The sequence below is a fragment of the Carcharodon carcharias genome, chromosome 3 (assembly GCF_017639515.1).
Source record: "Carcharodon carcharias isolate sCarCar2 chromosome 3, sCarCar2.pri, whole genome shotgun sequence".
In the NCBI taxonomy this organism is placed as follows: Eukaryota; Metazoa; Chordata; class Chondrichthyes; order Lamniformes; family Lamnidae; genus Carcharodon; species Carcharodon carcharias.
Genome location: NC_054469.1, coordinates 147,102,962 through 147,115,481, shown reverse-complemented (window position 1 = coordinate 147,115,481; position 12,520 = coordinate 147,102,962). Strand labels below are relative to the sequence as shown.

The following is a 12,520-nucleotide window of genomic DNA, read 5'->3' as shown; positions in this document are numbered from 1 at the left end:
GCCCATGGGCTCCAAGGCAATTTGGCAAATTAGATCCAGAATTGGCTGAGTGGCAGGAAGCAGAGGGTGATGGCCGAGGGGTGTTTTTGTGACTGGATGCCTGTGTCCACTGGGGTTCCACAGGGATCGGAGTTGGGTCCCTTGCTGTTTGTGGTATATGTAAAAGATTTAGACTTGATTGTAGAAGGTTGATCAGTAAGTTCGTGGATGACATGAAAATTGGTGGGGTGGTAAATAGTGAGGAGGATAGCCTTAGATTACAGGCTGGTCAGACGGGCTGATCAGTGGCAAATGGAATTTAATCCGGATAAGTGTGAAGTGATGTATTTGGGCAAGACAAACAAGACACGGGAATACACAATGAATGATAGGACCCTGGAAAGTGCCGAGGATCAGAGGGACCTTGGTGTGCATGTCCATAGGTCCCTTAAGTTGGTGGGACAGGAAGATAAGGTGGTTAAAAAGACATATATGGGATACTTACCTTTATTAGCCAAGGCATAGAATATAAGAGCAGGGAGGTTATGCTGGAACTGCATAAAACACTGGTTAGGCCACAGCTAGAGTATTGCATGCAGTTCTGGAATCCTCATTATAGGAAGGATGTGGTTGTACTGGAGAGAGTGCAGAGGAGATTTACCAGGATGTTGCCTGGGCTAGAGAGTTTTAGTTATGAGGGGAGATTGGATAGACTGGGGTTATTTTCCTTGGAGCAGAGGAGATTGAGGGGGGACATGATTGAGGTGTACAAAATTGTGAGGGGCATGGCTAGGATAGACAGGAAGGATTTTTTCCACTTGGTGGAGGGATCAATAACCAGGGGGCATAGATTTAAGGTAAGGGGCAGGAGGTTTAGAGGGGATGTGAGGAAGAATTTTTTCACCCAGAGGATGTGGGAATCTGGGACTCACTGCCTGAAAGGGTGGTAGAGACAGAAACCCTCAACATTTAAGAAGTATTTGGATGTGCACCTGTGATGCCATGGCATACAAGGCTATGGGCCTAGTGCTGGAAAATGGGATTAGAATAGTTAGGTACTTGTTTGACCTGCATAGACTCGATGTAGACCTCCATGGCTCTATGACTCATTGTAAATTGCTTTCTTGAGTGTGATACGTTAACATAGAGAAAAAGTGAAATAGTTTGAGACTAACGCCAATACGGTTTACAAGGGTTATTTTGTCATCAAATAAAAGACCATGCATGTAAATATTTAAACAGTAATTTACAGAATAAGACAAGAATTAATATTACTTGTGTTTATTCTGGTTAAATGTTACAAAATGCTAAGAGATCCTTTCTCAGAAAACTGCCTCTTTTTTTTCTCGTGGAATGTGCGTTTCTTGGGATAAATCAGTTTGTGTTGCCTTTCCTGGTACATAGTTTTCATGATGAATTGCTACACATGGGATATGGAGCTTGTACATGGTCACAGAGTTAATGGCGGAGAATTGAAAATCAAGCCATTTGTTCTGTGTGTGAAAATGGATGACCTGGATATGAATACTGAAGAGTTGGGGTGCTGGGGGAGCATGGGGGTGGTGGTAGGGGCATGTATCATTTACATGGTTTCTAGGAGTGGTTGCAAGAAACTGTGATATTCTTTGTAAATCATAGTTTCCACATGCAGATGGTGTAGGACATATTTAAGCACAATTATTCATGGGTAGCGGCTCCATCTTGCGTGCCTAAGGTGCCATTGCACCTGCTTTTTATGCTTCCTTTGCTGCTCCCCTTCCTCCGTTTTATTTCTAGTTATTTAAAAATGGTATAAAAAGGAACACAGACATTTTCCCAGCAAATACTGTGGTTTAATCAGAAACTGCACTTGAACTTGACTTGCTGAAACTAACATTGTGATATGTACATATATAATACATATACTTTCAAGTATGTGCATTTGTGTGAAGAGGAAAGATGACTCTACCTCTTGGAACATTATTTTAAAATATACAATTTTTTTTGTGCAGTTCAGCGATCCCCTCCAATACCTGCACAGGAACTAAATCAAATTCTGAAAGCTGGATATTTGGAAAAACGTCGAAAAGGTAAAAGTTGTTTTGCACTTGATGCAATACAAAATTATCAATGTGCTACTATCAACAATATACTTACTTTACAAAAAAACTCTCGTTATTTATATTACAGGCTTCTTGCAGGCTGGCATTGGCGGTACATTTCTTTGCAGGCGTCCTCATTTTCAAAATGGTCGTTTATTTAAAAAATGAGTATATACAGTCTTGAAGAGCCAGCTGAGATCATGATCACTACATAATCAGCTGCAATATTGTTAAGAATCCACCTCCCCCCAGTTTTCATTTCTGTTCACTTGTCAAGTTTTGCTGTCTAACTTCCCTTTTCCTTACAAAACACTCTCCCTTGGAAGAAAAGTGCATCTTTAGTGATGAGCTGCATTGCTAATTTCTATTCTGAATATTGGGGCAGTCACAGGACAAAAAAAAAGGGCAATGTGATGACAGGTTGTGCCAGTGTATTGAAACTTCTCAAGGCACGATTTAATACAGAATGAGAATATTTGAGGGGAAAAAACACATCAGGCCACATTATATGCAGTAATCAAACTACAGTTTTCTGTCTGCGTATTGAGTTTGCAGGAAGACTGACTGATAGCTGGGACTCATGGGCTTGTCCATCAACAGAACGAAAATGGAGAGATCTAGGATATCTGCAGTCTTCAAAGCCAAAGATCCTCAAAGAAGCAAATCCACCATCAGAAACCAAGTGAATTAAAATTATAGTAAGGACAGAGGGGGAGGAGAGACTTGCCAGCAGCTGCTGAAAGAGTGCAGGACTGCAGCACGAGGACAGGAAAGGATGGCCCCTCCCTCCTTTCCTTGATTCTGGAAGCCAGTGAATCAGGTTGCCAGGTCTGGATGAAGGTCTTGGAATTTTAACCACATGACATCATGGGCATGTAATGACAGATCATGATTTCCCAATGTTCCTCCACCCCCTCAACCTCCTCGGCCCCCCTCCTTCCCCCTTCTTACCACTCCACCTCATTCCGCTATCTCTGCCCCCACTCCCCTCTCCACTACCCCCTCCCCCTCTCCTCTGCCCCTTCTCCTCCTCCTCCTCCCATCCCCTCTCTCCTCCACCGCTCCTCCTCCTCCTCCCGCCCCCTCTCCGCCCCCTCCCCGCCCCCTCTCTGCTTCCTCCCGCCCCCTCTCTGCTTCCTCCCGCCCCCTCTCTGCTTCCTCCCGCCCCCTCTCTGCCTCCTCCCGCCCCCTCTCTGCCTCCTCCCGCCCCCTCTCCGCCTCCTCCCGCCTCCTCCCGCCCCCTCCCCGCCTCCTCCCCGCCCCCTCCCCGCCCCCCTCCCCGCCCCCTCCCCGCCCCCTCCCCGCCCCCTCCCCGCCCCCTCCCCGCCCCGCCCCCGCCCCGCCCCGCCCCCGCCCCGCCCCCGCCCCGCCCCCGCCCCGCACCCCCCCCCGCCCCCGCCCCGCCCCCGCCCCGCCCCCTCCCCGCCCCCCCCCTCTCCGCCCCCCCCCTCTCCGCCCCCCCCCTCTCCGCCCCCCCCTCTCCGCCCCCCCCCTCTCCGCCCCCCCCCTCTCCGCCCCCCCCTCTCCGCCCCCCCCCTCTCCGCCCCCCCCCTCTCCGCCCCCCCCCTCTCCGCCCCCCCCCTCTCCGCCCCCCCCCTCTCCGCCCCCCCCCCTCTCCGCCCCCCCCTCTCCGCCCCCCTCTCTGCCCCCTCCCGCCCCCTCTCTGCCTCCTCCCGCCCCCTCTCCTTCTGCCACCCTGTCTCCTTCTCCTGCTCCTACTCCCACTCGCTCTCCCCCTCCCACCCCCTCTTCTCCTCCTTACTCCCAGCTCCACCTCCTCCTCCCATTACAGATTTCTGAAGCCCTTTGGTTTCCAGTTCCTGTGCTCCCCGACTATAATTAAACACGACAGTTAGCATGTTTTACTTAAATAATCATCTGCTTCCACTTGTATTGGCAATGTGAGCATCACCAATAAATTATTGATTCAAACTCATTTATATTTATTTGTAACCATAGCAATTGGCTTGCTTTTATTCCAGATCACAGCTTCTTTGGATCTGAATGGCAGAAACGTTGGTGTGTACTGAACAACAATGTCTTCTATTACTATGGAACTGAAAAAGGTAATGTTATGTTTCCTCAAAGCATAACCAGGCATAGTCATACTCATACAATCTTATTTTCTGTGAACATCCAAAACTACTCTATCACCAACATTCTGTACATCCTATCTAGCAACAGGACAGATCCAACCGTGGTGGCAGGACATTGGCCCTGGGCGTCCTCATCCTTAATTAGGATCACATGAAGTTTCATTGCATCAGATCAGGCATGGGCAAGGAAACCTTGCTGATTTCCAACTGCTGCTATTCCTCAACTGATGAATCAGCACTCCTCCATGTTGAACACCACTCACAGAATGCACTCTGGGTGGGGAACTTCAATTCCATCCCTATGAGTGGCTTGGTAGCAGGACTTCTGACTGAGCTGGTCAAGCCCTGAAGGATATATCTGCCAGGCTGGGCTTGCAAACAATAGTGAGGGAACCAACATAAGGGGAAAAGCTACTTGTCCTCACCAATCTATCTGTAAATGACAGCATGGGTAGGATTGACCACCACACAGTCAGCCCTTGTGAAGACAAAGTCCTGCCTTGAAACTGAGGATAACAATATATTGTGTTGTGTGGCATTGCAACCTGCTAAATGCTATAGATTCATAACAGATCTAACAGCTCAAAAAGGGTACCCTGAATTCTATTCCACCACAATCTGTAACCTCATAATCTGGCATATTCCACACTGTACAATTACTGTAAAGTGAAGGAACAGACCCTAGTTCAACGTGGAGAGTAGAAGAGCCAGGAGCAGCACCAAGCATACCTAAAAATGAGGTAATAACCTGTTGATGTTGCAACATAGGGCTAATGCATGCTTAACAATGGAAGCAACATGCTATAGACAGAGCTGAGTGATTGCACAATTAGTAGATTAGATTAAAGCTCTGCAGTCCTTCCATATCCAGTTGTAAATGGTGGTGGACAATTAAAAACTAATGGGAGGATGAGGGTCTGTGAACATCCCTATCCTCGATGCTGGCAGAGCCTTTCACAGCACAAAAGACAAGACTGAAACATCTGCAATCATCTTCAGCTGGAAGTGCTATGGATGGTACATCTCTGCTTCCTCTTGATCTCCCCGCTATCACAGAAGCTAATCTTTAGCCAGTTCAGTTCATTCCATGTGATATCAAGAAACAACTGAGTACACTGGATGCAGCAAAGGCTGGGAGCCCCGTTGACATCCAATTGTAGTGCTGAAGGTTTGTATTCCAGAAGTAGCCACTGCTCTAACCAAACTGTCCAGTGAAGTTATAACTCTGGTATCACTTGACAAAGTGAAAATTGGCTGGTTATGTCCTACCCAAAAAAAAAAGACAAATCCAATTTGGTAATTTATACCATCAGTCTACTCTCAGTTATCTGGAAGGGGTCATCGATGGCGTCATCAAAAAGGCAGCCATTTACCAATAAACTGCTTGATTTGAGTTCTGCCACGGCCACTTGTCCTTAGACCTCATTACAGCCTTAGTCCAAACATGGACTGAAGAGCTGAATTCCAGAAGTGAGTAAGAGACATCAAGACAGCATTTGACCAAGTATGGTATCAAGGAACCCTGGAAAAATTTAAGTTACTGCATAACAGGAAAAGTATTCTCCCTTGTTTAGAGTCATACGTAGCTTAAAGGGAGATGGCTGCGATGTTGGATGTCAAGTAGGAAACCAGTCATTTCACTGCTGGGATATTGCTGCAGGAGTTCCTCAGGGTAGTGTCCTGGCCCAAACATCTTCACTTGCTTCATCAATGAACTTGTCTCCATCATAAGGTCAGAAGTGGAGATGTTTGCTGTTGCTTGCACATTATTCAGACCCATTCGTGACTCCTCAGACACTGAAACAGTCCATGTCCATCTGCAGCAAGACCTGGATAACATTCAGGCTTGGGCTGATAAGTGGCAAGTAACATTTATGCCACGCAGGTGCCAGACAAAGACCACTCCAAGAAGAAGACCAATGCACTTGATTGGCACCCCATCCACCAACTTAAGCATTCACACTCTCCACCACTAATGCACAGTGACTGCATGTTTACCATCTACAAGATGCACTGCAGCAGCTCGCCAAGCTTCCTTTAACAGCAACAAACCTGTGACCTCCCCCACCTAGAAGGACAAGGACAACAGAAGCAAGGGAATACTACCTGCAAGTTTCCCTAATTGGTGTAGCCTAAACATGATTCCAATCATGTGGCTGACTCTCAAAACCCTTGGGAGTGAAGAATGGGTGCCAAATGTGGCCATGTCGGTGTTTCCTATACCCAAGAAATAGTTTAAAAAAACCTTTTAAGATAAGCAGAAATAGTGCTTTGAACCAGAACCTTATGGTCCTGCCGCTGCATGTCTCCCCCCGATGGATGCAGCGAGCCATTCAAATCTCCATTCAGTTTGGCGGGACCGTCATTTCCGCCAGGTGGGAGGGACTGTAAAATCCTGGCCTTGAAAATATTAACATAATCTTTTGGCTCGTTGCTGTTGTTCTTTGTAACATCAACTGATTTGATATCTTCATATGGATAAGATATATGAAATTTTTGTTTATTTAACATATCATAGATAAACAGCAGAAAGGAGATTTTACCATAGATGGTTACACAGTCCAGCTGACAACTACCATAAGAAAAGATGCAAAGAAGGATTGTTGTTTTGAACTCTGTGCTCCTTATAAACGACTGTATCAGGTTTGATTTTTAAACGTGTTTTTACTTTGAAAAAGTAATGTGCATTCCTCAATAACCAATTGTAATGGTCTGCAAAGATGCTCACTCCCAAATTTAGATTAATTCAGGATTTGGTGAACTACTACATTTTATCAAAAATTAAGAGAAATTTTGACAAACTGATGTACCTTAACATAAGCTGAATGTTGAAATTACTTTTCTTGGTCAATCTTCATTGCAAACTGAAGGACGTAGTACAATTGCAGCATCAAAGTAATTGGCTTTAATAAACCAAGAAAGGAAAAATGAATTAGTCCCATGGCTTCTGGCTTAGTGGGTACTGTGTTACTGAGTACGATTGAAGGTTCTGTCAGTGAAATTAGTCTCCGTCTGCCTAGGCTAGGAAGAGGAAAAAGAAAATCTGTAAAGTTTATACTCCTGCTTTCTTTCTGGTGATGAAAGTGTACATGTGGATGTCCAGATCAGGCTTGGTGTGGCCACTCCTGTTGCCTGGGTTGAGACAGCCTCTGACCACTGTCCAGGTTTTTATACGAAGGTCAGCTATTCGGCTGGAGTACCGGATGGGTATCAGCATCTGTTGTCCATCTAGATAGTGATAAATTAAACTTGTGGCTTCGAGTGTTTCATGGTTTTGTATGGAGAAAACTTCTCTCCTGTCATATTTCTCTTGATTGTCTTTCCTAAATGGTTTTACTCGTAATTGAATTATTTATTTTTTTAAATTCATTCACGGGATGTGAGCTTCGCCAGCTGGGCTAGCATTTAATGCCCACTCCTGGTTGCCCTTGAAAAGATTGTGGTGAGCTGCCTTCTTGAACCGCTGCAGTCCATGTGGTATAGGTACACCCATAGTGCTGTTAGGAAGGGAGTTCCAGGATTTTGACCTAGCGACAGTGAAGGAATGGCGATACATTTCCAAGTCAGGATGGTGAGTGACTTGGAGGGGAACTTTCAGGTGGTCATATTTCCATCTATCTGATGCCCTTGTCCTTCTAGGTGGTAGTGGTCATGGGTTTGGAAGATGCTGTTTCAGGAGCCTTGGTGATTTCCTGCAGTGCATCTTGTAGATGGTACACACTGCTGCTACTGTGCGTTGGTGGTGGAGAGAGTGAATGTTTGTGGATGTGGTGCCAATCAAGCGGACTGCTTTGTCCTGGACAGTGTCCAGTTTCCTCAGTGTTGTAGGAGCTGCACTCATCCAGGCAAGTGGGGAGTATTCCATCACATTCCTGACTTGTGCCTTGTAGATGGTGGACAGGCTTTGGGGAGTCAAGAGGCGAGTTACTCGTCAGATAATTCCTAGCCTCTGACCTGCTTTTGTAGCCACAATATTTATATGGCTAGTCCAGTTCAGTTTCTGATCAATGATAACCCCCAGGATGTTGTTAGTGGGGGATTCAGTGATGGTACTGCCATTGAACATCAAGGGGCGATGGTTGGTTTCTCTCTTGTTGGGGATGGTCATTGCCTGACTCTTGTGTGGTGCGAATGTTACTTGCCACTTGTCAGCCCAAGCCTGGATATTGTTCAGATGTTCCTGCATTTGGACATGGACTGCTTAAGTATCTGATGAGTCGCAAATGGTGCTGAACATTGTGCAATCATCAGCGAACATTCCCATTTCTGACCTTATGATGGAAGGAAGGCCATTGATGAAACAGCTGAAGATGGCTGGGCCTAGGACACTACCCTGAGGAAATCCTGCAGTGATGTTCTGGTGCTGAGATGACTGACCTCCAACAACCACAACCATATGACTCCAACCAAGGGAGAGTTTTCCCACTGATTCCCATTGACTCCAGTTTTGCTAGGGCTCCTTGATGCCACACTCGGTCAAATGCTGCCTTGATGTCAAGGACAGTCACTCTCACCTCACCTCGGGAATTCAGCTCTTTTGTCCATGTTTGAACCAAGGCTGTAACGAGGTCAGGAGCTGAGTGGCTCTGGCGGAACCCAAACTGGGCATCAGTGAGCAGGTTATTGCTAAGCAAGTGCAGCTTGATAGAACTGTTGATGACCTCTTCCATTACTTTACTGATGATGAAGACTAGACTGATGGGGCGGCAATTGGCCTGGTTGGATTTGTCCTGCTTTTTGTGTACAGGACGTACCTGGGCAATTTTCCACATAGCCGGGTAGATGCCAGTGTTGTAGCTGTTCTGGAACAGCTTGGCTATGGGCGCGGCAAATTCTGGAGCAGGAGTCTTCAGTCCTATTGCTGGAATATTGTCAGGGCCCATAGCCTTTGCTGTATCTAGTACGTTCAGCCGTTTCTTGATATCATGTGGAGTGAATCGAATTGGCTGAAGACTGGCATCTGTGATGCTGGGGACCTCCAGAGGAGGCCGAGATGGATCATCCACTCAGCAATTCTGGCCGAAGATTGTTGTGAATGCTTCAACCTTATCTTTTTTCCACTGCTGTGCTGGGCTCCTTCATCATTGAGGATGGGGATATTTGAGGAGCCACCTCCTCCAGTGATAAAAACAAAAAAACTGCAGATGCTGGTTTTTTTTTCTATTTTCTTTTTGAAACTGGGGGCACGCGCAGTTGTTTAATTGTCCACCACCATTCACAACTGGATGTGGCAGGACTTCAGAGCTTAGATTTGATCGGTTGGTTGTGGGATCACTTAGCTCTGTCTATCACTTGCTGCTTATGCTGTTTGGCACACAAGTAGTCCTGTTTTATAGCTTCACCAGGTTGATACCTCATTTTTGAGTATACCTGGTGCTGCTCCTGGTATGCCCTCCTGCACTCTTCACTGAACCAGGGTTGATCCCCTGACTTGATGGTAATGGTAGAGTGGGGCATATGCCAGGCCACAAGGTTACAGATTGTGTTCGAGTACAATTCTGCTGCTGCTGATGGCCCACAGCGCCTCATGGATGCCCAGTCTTGAGCTGCTAGATCTGTTCGAAATCTATGCCATTTAGCACGGTGGTAGTGCCACACAACACGATGGAGGGTATCCTCAGTGTGAAGACGGGACTGCATCTCCACAATGACTGTGCGGTGGTCACTCCTACTGATACTGTCATGGGGAGGCGATGGCGTAGTGGTATTGTCACTGGACTAATAACCCAAAAACCCAAGGTTATGCTCTGGGGATAAAACAAAAATAGCTGGAAAAACTCAGCATCTGCGGAGAGGAGTAGTTAACGTTTTGAGTCCATATGACTCTTCATCAGAACTCTGGGGACCCAGGTTTGAATCCTGCCACAGCAGATGGTAGAATTTGAATTCAATAAAAATCTGGAATTAAAAGCCTGATGATGACCATGAAACCATTGTCAATTGTTGTAAAAACCCATCTGGTTCACTAATGTCCTTTAGGGAAGGAAACCTATTGTCTTTATTGGCCTACACGTGACTCCAGACCCACAGCAATGTGGTTGACTCTTAAATGCCCTCTGAACAAGGGCAATTAGAGATGGGTAACAAATGCCATCGATGCAAACATCACATGATTGAATAGAAAAAAATGGACAGATGCAACTGTGGCAGGTGGGTTGGTGAGGATGAGGTCAAGTATGTTTTTCCTTCTAGTTGATTCCCTTACTACCCGCTGCAGACCCAGCCTGGCAGCTATGCCATTTTGGACTCGGCCAGCTCGGTCAGTAGTGGTGCTACCGAGCCACTCTTGGTGATGGACATGGAAGTCCCCCACCCAGAGTACATTCTGCGCCCTTGCAACACTCAGTGCTTCCTCCAAGTGATGTTCAAAATGGAGGAGCATTGATTCATCAGCTGAGGGAGGGTGGTACATAGTGGTAATCAACAGGAGATTTCCTTGCCCATGTTTGACCTGAGACTTCATGGGGTCCGGAGTCAACGTTGAGGTCCCCAGTGCAACTCCCTCCCGAGTGTATACAACTGCTGCCACCTCTGCTGGGCCTGTCATACTAGTGGGATGGTGATGGTGGAGTCTGAGACATGATCTGTAAGGTACGATTCCGTGAGTATGACTGTCAGGCTGTTGCTTGACTAGTCTGTGAGACAGCTGTCCCAATTTTGGCACTAGTTCCCATTTAGTAAGGAGGCCTTTGCAGGGTTGACAGGGCTGCGATTGCCATTGTCGTTTCTGGTGCCTAGGTCGATGCCAGGTGGTCTGTCTGGTTTTATTCCTTTTTTGTGTCTTTGTAGCAGCTTGCTAGGCCATTTTAAGAGGGCATTTAAGAGTCAACCACATTGTTGCAGAGTCACATGTAGGCCAGGACGACAGATTTCCTTCCCTAAAGGACATTAGTGAACCAGATGGGTTTTTACAACAATCGACAATGGTTTCATGATCATCATTAGACTTTTAATTCCATAGTTTTATTGAATTCAATTCCACCATCTGCCTGGGACCCATTACCCTGGGTCTCTGGATTACTAGTCCAGTGACAATACCACTACGCCATCACTTCCCCCATTAATGTCAAGAGTTCTGAGTCCCAATAATTTGCATCCCTTATTCCTTCTGTAGATGATGTGTGCAATATTTTAAATGCATGAGGATTATGTAACCCCATTGATCTCAGCCCCTTCATTACTGATTTTTGAAAAGTTCTTAAATTCAGTTTAGTGGGTCAACTATGCTGGTAAGCATGAAATGCATGGGGATTAATGAGCTGTAAATCAATGTGGATTATCAGATTGGTTTCAATTGGCATGTTATTTTAATGCAAAACATCAGGCATCAGCTACCCACTACTTAACTAGCTGGCTTCCCTGCCTGGTTGATAAGGTAGGTGAAACAGCTGGGTATTTAATTGCATGTACAGGCTTAAAGACTAAGCATAATAAACTGCTCTTAAATAGTTTTACATCCCCATTTTTTTCCTATACAGCATATCATTTTCTAGTTGAAACATTAGCTTTTTTTCTCTCTCCACGGATGACCTGCTGAGTATTTCCAGCATTTTATGTTTTTATATTAAGATTGTATTGTTGCTAAACCCTGGACAGACTTTTCAGAGAAGTTACCTTTAATATTGCAGAACCTGGTGAGACTTGCTGAAAATTGTTCTTGAGGAATTGGGAATTTGATGTCCCTGGCTAACCTTAACCAGCCACAAAATTTCCGATTTCCTTAGAAAACCAGTGGTCATTTACAGTCTTTGGTATGGTACCATATGAATTGCACTTTCATCCCAATTGATATATATACTATGACACTGAGTCTGAGAAACTGAAGGAGGGCAATGCACAGGAGGTCATACTCAAAATGAGTCTTCAGGGACTGCTTCTCCTGCATAAACTTTACTTAGGAACAATGTCTCGGATGCCTTCCCATCATTAAGGGGATTGTCACCAAACTGCCGCATAGTTCGAGCTAAGTTGGCTGTAACATTCAACTTTTATGCCACAGGCTGCTTTTGGGCTGCAATGAGTGACATCAGCCCCATATGCAAATTTGCAATGCACAGGCACAGTGAAGTCACTGAGGTTCTCTATGCCATAAAAAAAACCTGCATCTTGGTGACAGATTGTGGAGCTCCGAGGTGCAGAGAGATCTGGCTGTCCTAGTGCATGAATCATAAAAGGATAGTATGCAGGTACAGCAAGTAATTAAGAAAGCTAATAGAATGTTATCATTTATTGCAAGGGGAATGAATACAAAAGTTAGGGAGGTTATGCTTCAGTTGTACAAGGCGCTAGTGAGACCACATCCGGAGTACTGTGTACAGTATTAGTCTCCTTATTTAAGGAAGGATATAAATGTGAAGGAAGCAC

General features: G+C 45.8%; 1 protein-coding gene across 1 annotated transcript in view; it reads left to right on the top strand.

Annotated features, from left to right (window-relative positions):
- The window catches only part of skap2 (src kinase associated phosphoprotein 2), a 338,742-nt gene that overhangs the window by 159,077 nt on the left and 167,145 nt on the right, over positions 1–12,520 (top strand). Inside the window, exons 5-7 of the mRNA XM_041185176.1 lie at positions 1,971–2,048; positions 4,043–4,126; positions 6,675–6,799. Of these exons, the coding sequence (XP_041041110.1) occupies positions 1,971–2,048; positions 4,043–4,126; positions 6,675–6,799 (287 nt within the window). The remainder of the gene's footprint in view (positions 1–1,970; positions 2,049–4,042; positions 4,127–6,674; positions 6,800–12,520) is intronic.